This window comes from Pinus tabuliformis, chromosome 3_1 (genome assembly GCF_031772625.1).
Source record: "Pinus tabuliformis cultivar Carrire ecotype Pingquan chromosome 3_1, CPIR1, whole genome shotgun sequence".
Lineage (NCBI taxonomy): Eukaryota > Viridiplantae > Streptophyta > Pinopsida > Pinales > Pinaceae > Pinus > Pinus tabuliformis.
The window spans coordinates 773,690,250-773,702,989 of NC_142301.1; the positions used below are offsets into that span (position 1 = coordinate 773,690,250).

Sequence of the window (12,740 nt, forward strand, 5' to 3'; positions counted from 1 at the left end):
AGTCAGTCATGGTTTCCACTTTGGTGTTTACAATCATGAATGAGAAAAATGGAAATTTTCAAAACTGAAAAGATAATTTGAGGTACATCTACAACAAAATAAAATATGGTGTAAAATGATGAAATGTAGGAAAGCTGTCTAAGTGTACAATTTTTATTTATATAAATTGTGTATAACTATGTGAATTTTGAGTTTTCCTAGCAATGGTATGTTATTTTCCATGCAAAATATAATCCATATCTTTTTGTTAGTGCTAACATTCAGAACCTAAATTATGGAATTTCACTATAAAACTTTGTATTGTAGAGAGCACATCGATATTATGCTTAGCTATTTTTTCAAGATTTATCATATTTATTTTATATTGTTTTTTAAATTATGAAAGTCATTATATCTTTGAAATTACAAGATGTTTCATTCTCAGGGACTTCACTCAATGAACCCCTGGAATATCACATGTGTACGTGGCATATTAAACAATACCCTTAATTTGACTACATATTGGAAAATACCTCTAAAAAGCACTTTATTTAACCCCCTATCAATACCCAATACACTTTCCCAATTTAAAAACCCCTACTTTCACTAGATATTGTAGGTATCCATTTTTTCATTAACATTTTTTATACCCCTTTCTATTTTTCATTGACTTTGAGCTCCATTTTTTATACATATCAATATAAAAACCCTTTACCCCCTCTATATCCCCCAATATAATATGTCATTTTTTCCTCATAATATATCCCCCAATATGAACCCACATGGTATGGTATTGCTCCATAAGTGAAGCCCCCACGCTTTCATTAGTGCTAAATAAAATGGTCTTAACATTATCAAACTATTTTTTTAAAGTTTGTATGTCTTAATGTCTACTAGTGCATTATATACATTATTTTCAAATGGTTAAGGGAAAAGAAGTTATAGTGGAAATACATTATGGATGTATTTTAATATTTTAATATATGTTAAGACAAAAAAACTTAATAAAAATAGTAATATATATATATATATATATATATATATATATATATATATATATATATTTATTTATTTATTTATTTATTTAAATATATAGTTGGAATCTACAGAGTTGACCTTGGATGTGTCTATAGTTTCATGGATAATGCGTTTTTCTATCCTATAGAAAAATAACATCATAAATAGAGATATGGAGAGGTATATTGAATTTTTTTTGATATACTTGCAACCCAAACTACATCGTAATTCTATATTTGAAGAAACCAAGTCATCCTGAACATAAGCTTCCCACCAAATTTAAATTTAAAAAAGTGCATGCACATTCCTAGCACTAGGAATGAACATGTGTTTCTAAAGACATGCATGTTCTTATCTCTACTAACATGCACACATTTCTAGAGCTAGGAATTAGGGAAAGGATTGATGCGAGGGACGGGGATAGTGGGAAAGGGAAAGGGTTGAGCTGGTAATAGTAATGTGTAAAAAAGAGATGATGTTAGCAGGGATGTAAGAGAGAGGGTGAGTGGGGGGAGAGAGAGTTGTGGTAGATAGAGAGGGAGAAAGGGAGGGTTAAAATGAGAGAGATTTAGATAGGGATACAATGAAAGAGAGGAAAGGGGAACCACATAGCTAGGGGAAGTGATATAGGGAGAGAATGGAAGATAGGGGGAGAGAGAAGAGGGGAGAGAAGGAGAGAGAAGTGTAAAATTGAGAGGGGGAGATGAAGGGATAAAGTTAGAGTGAAGGGGAGAGAGAGGGTTGTTGTGAAGGAAAGACTAAGAGAGGAAGGTAGGGATAGAGGAAGGGAGAGGAAGTATGGGGGAGAGAGAGAGTTATGGGGTGGGGGGAATTGAAGAGAGAGGAGAGAGATAAATGGAAGAAGATGGAGTTAGAGAATGACGGAGAGAGAGGAGGGGGAAGAGAAAGGAAGAGTATGTGAGAGAGACAAAAACAAACAAGTGGAGAGAAAGAGAGAAAGAGTTGGAGAATGAAAGGGAGAGAGACAGAGAGAGGGATGGAGAGAGAGGAGGGAGAGTGGTAAAGGTATATAGAGAGGAAAGAGGAGAAGGAAGGGGAAGTGAAACAAAGAGTGAGAGAAAGTTTGTGTGTGTGTGTGAGCAAATTAGTGGGTAAATAAAGAAATAGAGATGGAGTAGAGAGAGAGAGAGAGAGAGAGAGAGAGAGAGAGAGAGAGAGAGATGGTTGAGAGATAAATATTGAGGGAGTTAGGGAGAGAGATATTGAGGAGAGACGGAGGTAGAATATTGAGAATGAGAGAAGGGAGAATGAGGAAGAGAGAGGGGGGGGGGATTGTTGTGATGGATAGATTAAGAGAGTGGGGGAGGGATAGTGATAGATAAAGGAAGGAGAGAGAGAGAGAGAGAGAGAGAGAGAGAGAGAGAGAGAGAGAGAGAGAGAAATATAAGTATATAGAGATAAAGGGAGAAGGAGATAGAGATAAACGAAGAAGGAGATAAATTAGGGGGAAGAGAGAGGGAGGAAGAAGAAAGAGTAAGAGAGGGGGGATGAGGGACAGAGAGAAGGAGATAGGGAGGGGGAGGGAGAGAGACGGATATGGAGGGGGAGAGAGGGAGAGAAAAAGGATGGAGAGAGAGATAAGGAGAGAAGTAAAGAGAGAGAATGAGATTGCAGGAGAAGAGAGGCCGGGAGAGATAAAGGAAGATTGAGGTCATGAGTGAGAAGGAGAGAGAGAGAGACAAAGATGGATGAAGGGAAAAGAGGGAAAATAGAGAGGATGTAGTGTGTGTGTGTGTGTGTGAGAGAGAGAGAGAGAGAGGAGGAAAGAGGGAGGGACTAGAAAGACAAGGGGAGAAGGGGAGAGAGGGAGCAAAGGAGGGAGAGAGATAAAGTTGTAAGGGAGTAATTTTGAATGAGAAATTGAGGAAATGAAAAAAAGATAGTGAGAGAGAGAGAGAGATTGAAGCGGGGCGAAGGGGGGGAATACGAAGAGATAAAGGCAAGAAGAGAGAGATAAGGAGAAAATGGAGAGCGAGGGAAAGAGGGAGAGAGAGGGATAGTAAGAGAGAAGAGGGAGGGAGAGAGAGGAAGAGAGAGAGAGTTTGTGTGTGTGTGTGTGTGTGTGTGTGTGAGTGAGAGAGAGAGAGAGAGAGAGAGAGAGATTCTTGTGAAGGAGGGACTAAGGTAGTAACGTAGGAATAGAACCCCATGCCCAAACATAGAATATGGTTCCCTATATACAAAATGGCAGTCATTGGTCACTCATTGACCACTTCCAAACTCACTACTATCAAGTACATCCCAAAAGTTGATCTTTATCCTCTTACTAGAAGAAGGAGCTCAATGTTTTTATTTCTAGGTGTGGTTCATCTCTCTAGATATTGCACAAAAAAGAGTTATCATAATTTTTTTCCATAATGAATTACCACACTTAAAAAGGGATTAGTTTTATTTTTCAAGCCAAGAAACCTCACTACAAATTATACTATCAACTGCGAGGTTGTTTCCCTCCTCCCTTATCCTAATTTCTTTTCTATGCCACCCTATAATAGTTTAAAAAAATAAAATCATGGAATTTAAATAAAAATGGCTAAAATAAATTCCATTCATAATATAGAATAAAATTATCAAGGAATGATCTCAACAGGAATGTCTCAGGTAATGATGGAGGTTCACTAGTATTAGCAACATTTGGTTGCAAAACCTACTTCGAGGCAACATCTCTTATTGCATCTACTATATTATCGCCATAGAATGATGGTTGAGGTGGTACATGGGGGCTAGGTGGATAAGCCATGGTAGATGAAATAGTAGTATCTACAACAAGGGGGACTAATGGATGGTGTATAGTGTATGGATGCCATGTTTTGTACCAAGGATATAAGCACCCTAGTGGAGTAAAGTGGTATCCCAATAACTAGGGAAAGGGGCCAAATGTTGGACTTGCCCTGTAGCTTGGGACAAATCATGGGTAGATAGTGGGGAGTGTTGAAGGGTACGAGGGTGATACAATAAATCTATAATACAATGTTCCAACCTACATACACATATACAATATTTTAATTAGTTAAGAAAAATAAGATAAGAAAACTCACATTTAAATAAGATTTAATTTGACACATTATACCTAGGAAGGGGGTTATATGTAAATCCCAAGTAGGGGGTTAGGCCTTCTCCTAGGAGGATGAGGTCTTGGCTCTAAGTCATATATATAATTCTCTCTATCTTATGCAAACCTCCAACTCACCCCTTGGAATTTTGTAATGTCAAATTAGTTGACATGAAGATCTAAAATGAACTCTTCCCAAAATTTCCTAAGGAAATATAGAGGAAGTTCCCTATTCTTTCATGGAGGATTATCTAATGCCATAAATCATTGTTTATCCATCTAATTGTGTAGAAACGACTAGAAGGTGCACCAATATATACAAATGCATTTTCTTTTCAATGGAGGCTATAATTGAGTATGTGGGTTAATAAATACTATCATGATTTTTTGTCTGGTAATGTTTAAGTCTTTAATTTGTTCATTATTTAAACTAGTTCTATAATGCTCAAACATTGTAGCATTGTAATTAGAAATATTGGTTAACAAGCTTTATGCATTTGCAGTAGACATTAAAATGATATCTAAAGATGTGGCTAGAGACAATTGTGAGGTCTCTCTATTATTTCAGAGTTTATATATGAGCATCCTCTGAGAACTTAAACTTGCATCAATATTGACATTATTTTTTGGTGGTTGTGTTGGCTAGTTGAGGTCCCCTTAAAGTGATATTTAGTTTGGTTTGTTAATGAGATCCATATTGATCATGTATGTTGCAATTCAAATAGATAAATTATTTTCAAAATAAAAGGAGGTAAACTAGGTGATAGGAGAAATACTTCCCTTTCCATCACAAAATAAATTATATATATATATATATATATATATATATATATATATATATATATATATATATATATATATATATATTTTTTTTTTTTTTTTTTTTTCATTTTTTAACAAATTTTGGAAAACCCAAAAAACAATTTCCATTTAATTCATTGGAATGTCTTGAAGATGAAATTTGAAAAATTGGCCAACAATTTTCTCTATCTCCCATGAAAAAAACTCCTCAATTTACTTAATAACCATTTGAAATGCATTAAGTAGTCTCAATGCCTATTGGGAAAAAAAATAAAGCCATGGTTGTTTAAAAATTCAACCAGTAGGAATGCCTATGCATTGTTGGTAGTGCATGCATGTTTTTCAAAGTGTGTGTTCTCTCTTAGAAGTATGGGTATTTTTTTGAATTTCCCTGCTGGTACTAACTTTTCCTTTCAAGTGAAGATTTAGGAGGTGTTGCTAGAGCTAGCTGCTCAAGAATGTGTGAGCATGTTTGTGATGGCCCATGTCACTTCTGAGGCTATCATGTTCTTCTAAGTGCCTAGAATCATATAGTCTATTGGATCATGAATTAGACATATAATATTCTCCTGGCTTGAAATCTCAACCATTCATTTTGTTGAAAATAGAAATTCCTCAAGCCCAATTCCAATATAGACCACTGGGTTAATTACACTTTATGAACACCCGGATGTGGGTGATTAAAAGGGCATTAATGAAGACGAGATAGGCGAATGGCAGGCAGTCGAGCCACATGGCCACCCGCATCCCATTCCATGCCAATTTATGGCACAAAACTGTGAACATGCAGGCACAATTATGCTGGTGCTCAGGTCGAGACGGAAGCAACAGGATTAAAATCATGGCGAATGCGGACCAGAACACTTTCTCCCCCTCTCTGCTTAGATGTTCTTGCCCCCCTCAAGCTGAGGAGCTGAACTTCCACACAGTTACAGGGCATCATTGTTGGCTTATTAGCTGTGTGGATTTGGGAAATGGATTCCATTTCACCCAAACCACTCAATGCAACCTGAATTCTGCCCAGAACTCTCCTGCTTCCAGGCTCAACAATAGCAGCAATCCCAGAGTGAATTATTCCTCACCAGGCCCTCATCTTGATTTTATCTCTGTCATCCCAGCCCAAGACTTCAATCGCCATTCTACTGGCCACACCATGACGCGAACTCGCCATAGGATGCAGAGCAGACGTGGTAGCAGTCGAGGATGTAGCACTCGCCCAGCCTCGACATCCATCCTCGAACCAGAGACCCCTTCATCCACCCCTTCCTCTGCTCAGTCTAGTGGTCATCTCACTGGCCATTACCTGCACACCTGCAGTGGCATAGGACAAGCACAAAATTATGAGGCTAGAGGAGCGAATGCAGCCTTCCAAACAACTGGCCCTCTTGATCCCCCTCACCCCTCTTACCACACTACCCAATTCCATTTTCAGAGCACGCTGAATTGTCCCGCCATCATTGCTACCATCACTGTGGCTTTCAACGAAGAATTGAGTTAGCAGGAGGAGCTTGCCACTTAGGGAACTGAACCAAAGGAAGAGTAGACCTACACCAGAGGGAAGGCTAAGAAGACACGAGATACGGGAGATGGCGAAAAGGTGAAGATAGCCTTGCTCAGGCACAAGGCTGGACATGGTAGCACCCTGCATGGTGAGGACTTGGATGGCGACCAGCATGTAGGCGTTGGATGCTCGGGCGCACGCAGGAGGTTGTTGACAGAGGTGGTGGCACATCCGTAGAGGTGGCGGAGGGGAATGACTACAGCTGTCGTATCGAGGAAGAGCCGGTGGACTAGGCGGACTACGTCTGTCAAATTGTGGAGGAGCCTCCACTAGACGCCTAGTGGGCCCCGCTTGACAAATGTGCTATCCAGGTTCAATCTAGTTGTTTTCCCAATGAATTTTCATTCCACTTGTTTCATTTTGGTTGAATCACACTCAGGACCCCTGTGTGGGCTTAATATGTTTTTGTTTATGATCTGGGACCCCTGCGTGGGCATTGATTATGGCTACTTTCAGACTGGTTTCCCCTCGGTGGGCAGTCATGTTTTTTGGTTCTTGGTTCCATACTGATATAACTTTGTTCAGCACCGCAGAGGCCGACGCCTCGCTGTATTTTTACCTTTTTTATTAATAGATTAGCATTACTTAGAAAAAAAAAATACACTTTATGAACAATTAATGAGCTTAGCACCACCATATTTAACATGAGCCCAGAGAGATCAAATTTCTTTAGGTGCAAACATATTTTAGAGTTATGATAATTAATGAAATTACCACCACCATAGATCATATTTAACATGAGCCTGGAGGGATCAAATTTCTTTAGGTGCAAACTTATTTTGGAGTGAAGAAAACAGTGTAATTTTTTATTGTTTAAATTGTATTTTTGAATGTTTTAGAGATTACATAACATGTGCATTGAGCCATTTTATTAGCATACATTAAATTGATTTTTTTGTTATTAATATATTTTTAAGTATACATCAATATTAATTCATATTATAATATTTTATTCATAATTCATATTAGATATTTTATGCTATACAATATTAAAATGTTTTCTTTTAACATTTTTTTCTATATATAGATATAAATTAAGTTGATATCGAGTGTTAAAATATTTTTGAAAAATATAAAGTTTAAACATCTTAAATATAACATTAAAAAAACAAAATAATAATTTTGTGGGACCATGAATTTCTGGTTAGAATTAATTTTTTATTTTTTTAAGAAATCTGATTTTAAAAAAGATCGAATGATTTTTTCCATAATAAAAATGTGTTTACCACCATCAAAAAACTAGAAAACACCCAAAATACTAAAGCTAACAACTATAAACTGACTTTCGAAAAATTCCACTAAATTTCATCAAATCCGTGCCAAAATCTCCATTCTTCTCGAAAACTTATCCTCCTTAGAGTACTGCTGAAAACAGCGACGTAACCTGCGTGTACACAAGGCAAGGCTGTGCCCAGCCCAGGAATCGCCGCTGATCTGGTACGTTACATCGTTTACTTTATCGTTCCTGGCCACATTCGTCAACATCCCGACACGCAGAAAGCTGACGCGAATGGAACGGTCATGTTTCCTCATCAGAATAACCATTCAGGTAACTCCCGCTCTGTGGAAAGCTATCCGGGGAAGGTGCCATGTAGGAAAAATCTTGAGTGACGCCATCAACTGCAAATAAGTCAGAAGATAGCAGAGTTGCGAGAGAACCCACTGAAAAAATATAAGGTAACCTCGCGTTCTCAAACAGCTCCTCTGATCCATCCAAATGTCCCTGCAAAGCTGCGCCTTGTTGCGCATCTTCATTGATTTGAGAACCCTCTCGAATTTTTCACTGCAATGCATTCTCGCAATCTTCTCCGCTACTTGGAGAACTATGACTTTGTAGATATGGGTTTTCCTTTGGTTGAACCGCTATTTTCCTCGGGAATTTGCCTTGTGATTCTAGAGGAAAACTCCAGACTATCTAGGACAGGCAGTCTCTGAGATGAAGTTTTGCAGGAGTCAGAACCTATTGAGCCTGCAATTTGCACGCCATTGTCAGTACCCATGTCTTTGCTGCCCCTCCCCTCCTGTAGATTCAGTCTTTTCTTAATACGAGTTCTCCAGTAATTCTTGATTTCGTTGTCCGTTCTCCTCGGTATTGTTTCTTCAATAGATGTTTCAACTAGAGAAACAATACTAATCTCATACCATGCCAGATAGGAAAGCACCCGTAGTAATCTACTAGCATAAATAAATTCATTGTCATACCATCCTATAACAAACTTGTTGCTTAATATATCTTGAAAAAATGTTGGTCCTCTGGGTGTTGCCTAGGTTTTGATCGAACTAATCGTAAGGATATCAAGGAGCCATGTTTTGAGCCATATTATAGGGCGCCCTTAATCATTGGTGGAATTTTTTTTTTTCTTTAATATGGTTTAATGGAATACTTATTTTATATATCATTTCAAATTTTTTTTTAGTGTTTTGTAACATATTTGTTTTACAATTTATTGGTCTCTATTCATGATTAGTAAATTATTATGGATTTATCATTAGTACAATTTGTCATAATAGATCTGATAAAATTACTGAAATATTTATTGTTGTTTTTTTTAGATTTTAGATTCTTTAATTAGTAATTTTTAATTAAATTAATTAAAATACAAGAAATAGAAAATATAAACAATAAAAATATCATCTAAAATAGATACAAATATTTTCCCCCAATCTTTTTAAGAAAAAAAAATAAATACAAACACCATCCAAAATAAACACAATTATTTTCAGTGAGAAAACCTTCTGAAACTTGACAAAAGCGGTAACCAGGATTTAAAAAAAAAAAATAACAGATTAACAGATTTTAAAAATATAGTGCCTGAATTTCTATTATTAGTGCTTAACATTAATCATTCTTCCACAGTAAATAAATTGTCAACTAAGAAATAGAAACAAAATAAATGAATAAATAAAAATTTATGGCACAATGAATTTTTTGGTTGGAATGCAGCTATATTTTTTTTCAAGAAATCTGGCCATGAGATAAAAAATACATATCTTTGAAATCCCGCTATATTTCTTTTCAAGAAATCTGGCTATGGGATAATAAATACATAAAAATTTACTAGCATGAATTCTGGTTAGAATCCAATGATATCTTTTCTTTAAATTCTTACCATGAAAATGATCGAATGTGTGTTTTGTGTGGTGAAAATGTATCCCATACTACGGAAAACCCACAAACACCCCCAAATACTAAAGCTTGGAAAACCCACAAAACACCCCCCAAATACTAAAGCTTGGATTTTCAAAAATCTCCACTCAATTTCATGAAAATAATATCAAAATTTTCATTCTTCTCAAAATAGTGTCAAATTTTTCATTCGTCTCTGAGCTGGAACATCGCCTCTTTAGACCACTTTTAAAAAAAGGAAAAAACATGACGTAATCTGCGTGTACACAAAGCGAGGCAAGGCTGTGCGCAGGAGCCGCCGCTGATCTGGTACGTTACATCGTTTACTTTATCGTTCCTGGCCACATTCGTAGCCATCCCGACACGCGTAAAGCTGATGCGAATGGAACGGTCATGTTTATTCATCCAGAACATTCCATAATACATCAGAATAACCATTCAGGTAACTCCCACTCTCTGGGAAGCTATCTGGTGAAGGTACCATATAGGAAAAATCTAGAGTCCCGCCATCATCTGCAAATAACTCAGAAGATAGCAGAGTTGCCAGAGAACCCACTGAAAAAATATAAGGTAACACCGCGTTCTCAAACAGCTCCTCTGATCCTTCCAAATGTCCCTGCAAAGCTGCGCCGTGTTGCGCATCTTCATTGATTTGAGAATCCTCTCGTATTTCTCTCTGCAATCCATTATCGCAATCTTCTCTGCTACTTGGAGAACTATGACTTTGTAGATATGGGGTTTCCTTTGGTTGAACCGCTATTTCCTCGGTAATTTGCCTTGTGATTCTAGTGGAAGACTCCAGACTATCTAGGCCAGGCAGTCTCTGAGATGAAGTTGCGAGGAAGTCAGAACCCTTTGAGCCTGCAATTTGTTCGCCACTGTCTGCAGCCATGCTGTTGCTGCCACTTTCAGCTTGCGGATTCAGATTCAGTCTTTTCTTGATACGAGTTCTCCAGTAATTCTTGATTTCGTTGTCCGTTCTCCCCGGTAAATTCTGCGCAATGCTAGACCACCTGACCATTTGAAACTGAAATATACTTAGAAAGCCGAATATTTAGAGAGACATATCTACTGAATATGTTGCAATTTATGAAGAGTATTATAGACTATACCTGTTCCCCCAACGGCGATGGAGTTTAATGATCAAACGTTCTTCTTGAGGAGTGATCTTGCTGCGCTTGAGATCAGGTCGGAGGTAGTTGATCCACCTAAGCCTACAGCTCTTGCCTGTTCTGTTTAGGCCTGTAAAGTACATACATTTCACATTTCGATTAACCAAAATAGTTAAAATTCTTGAGTAAATTAATTTCTTTGCTTTGTCAAATCGACAATTATAACCAAAAAAAATGATCTGAACTTCTTCGAAAATTTATTATGCCGAGCGCTAATAACACCCACGATCCCGAGATATTCTCATCTCCAAAAAAAATAAAAGCATTGGCGTAGCAAATGAACGGCAGGGCTTTTGTTTTCGGGAATAATAAGTTTTAATAAGTTTTAACGATGTAATTTTCATAATGGAATCTATTTAGAGGCTAGCTTTTTTAGACTGTGTTAGCCTGGATGTCTTTGCCATAGTTAATTCTCTCAAGATGGCTTTCATAATCTCTATGAGGTTTCAACCTTTGATCTGATTTGAAACTAACTAAATCTTACCTAAACTAATTATTTTGCATCTCATAAAGTTTAAAAATTTATGATTTTTAAAATAAAAATTCATGGTTTTCGTCAACCCCTTTCTATGAGATTTCAACCTTAACCTAATCTGAAACAAACTAAATTCCACATAGCCCAACTAATTTACATCCGTGAATGTTAAAATTTCATGATTTGTGAAATAATAAATATTAATGATATATCTAAAATTCAAATAATTCAGATTTTTGTCATATGACTAACTTCATTTATACATTTTAAAACTCATTTTAAACCTTTAAAATCCATAATTCTATCCCAAAAAAAATGATTGAAAAACAAAAGCCTTCAAACAATTAGACTCCGCACGTTCAAAAATATTGTTCCCCGAGGTATGCACGTTAAAAACTCAATGCATGTAAACTCCATGCATATAATATCACATACCCGCTGCTTTGGCAAGAAAGGGCCACCGTCCTTCTCCATGCGAACTTATATACCTAATAAGCTGCATGTCCTCTTGAACAGTCCAGGGCCCCTTCCTCGGCTTGGGTTCCTCCTCATCCTCAGCAGCAGAAAATTCACACCAGGTTCTCAACGCCATAAAATTAGCCCACCAAAGTTGCAGCTCCGACTCTCTAATTCCTTCTGAACAAAGTGTTTGAAACTTCAAAGCCGACAATTTACCTTAATTACCACCTGTACACACCAATAAAATCCCCAGAAATTTCCGCCCTTAACTTAGAACTTCAAAGGGAAAGAAAAACTGCAGCTTCTCGCTGGTTATCTCAATGGTTACTAAAAGATTTCAGCCTTCTGTGGCACACACTGGCAAACACTGAATATTGTGTTTTTCCAAAATTGAATTGAAGCTCCCCTCACGTAAGCTCGGCGTTTGATTGTTGAGGCAAGCACCTAGTTCACCTTTTATAGGCATCTCTGCTGGGGATCTCCAGCAGATGATTTGACAAACCAGTGATTTGGAAGATCTAATGGGCCGCAATCCTTGTCAGCAATACAAAGTAAATCACATGAAAATATCTGCTAAAAATAAAAAATATGCAATGCCAGAAAAGATTCATACACATTGAATGACGGTTTTCAGTGCAATTAAAAGCACATTCGGCCAGAGGTGCTTTCAAATCTCTGGAGGGAAAAGTAGACACGTACCACAGATTTAGAAGACCGACATATAATTTCAGAAAGCGATGGAAAACGTTATAATATAGATACAGCAGAATACAATCCAGAATGATCATGGAATTATATGGTTCACAACTCGAAGAAAAGACCACAATGTGGTTGCAGATGATCGGCTTGAGGGGCCATTGTTCCTGGACAAACTGATTGTTTGTGAAGAATTATGACAGCAAGACTATACACAAAATCTGCCGCGTGGGGTGGTCCTTCGCTTTCATGACGAGGAAATATTTTTGGCGGGTTTGGAAAATAGACTTCGTTCGCCACCGGGGGAGGCTGGACAGACAGACTTACCATTGGTGGGATTATTTTAAGGATTCGTTCCCCTTTATTATAGACAGAAAGAATGG

The 12,740-nt window shown here is 37.3% G+C and overlaps 1 protein-coding gene across 1 annotated transcript; it reads right to left on the reverse strand.

Annotated features, from left to right (window-relative positions):
* Positions 1-9,761: 9,761 nt before the first annotated feature.
* On the reverse strand, positions 9,762-12,066 carry LOC149189671 (uncharacterized). The gene is made up of 3 exons (XM_089413256.1): positions 11,638-12,066; positions 10,668-10,797; positions 9,762-10,568 (listed from the first exon to the last, which is right to left on the reverse strand). Exons 1-3 carry the CDS (start codon positions 11,792-11,794, stop codon positions 9,953-9,955), a joined length of 903 nt encoding a protein of 300 aa, XP_089269382.1. The 5' UTR covers positions 11,795-12,066; the 3' UTR covers positions 9,762-9,952.
* Positions 12,067-12,740: the final 674 nt, after the last annotated feature.

What these genes read in the sequence shown, in the direction of transcription:
- LOC149189671 (XM_089413256.1), bottom strand. Translation starts at nt 11,794, where the DNA reads ATGGCGTTGAGAACCTGGTGTGAATTTTCTGCTGCTGAGGATGAGGAG. An exon ending in CTTTCTTGCCAAAGCAGCGG is followed by an intron (nt 10,798 to 11,637) that starts GTATGTGATATT and finishes TGTACTTTACAG; the next exon opens with GCCTAAACAGAACAGGCAAG. An exon ending in CATCGCCGTTGGGGGAACAG is followed by an intron (nt 10,569 to 10,667) that starts GTATAGTCTATA and finishes TCAAATGGTCAG; the next exon opens with GTGGTCTAGCATTGCGCAGA.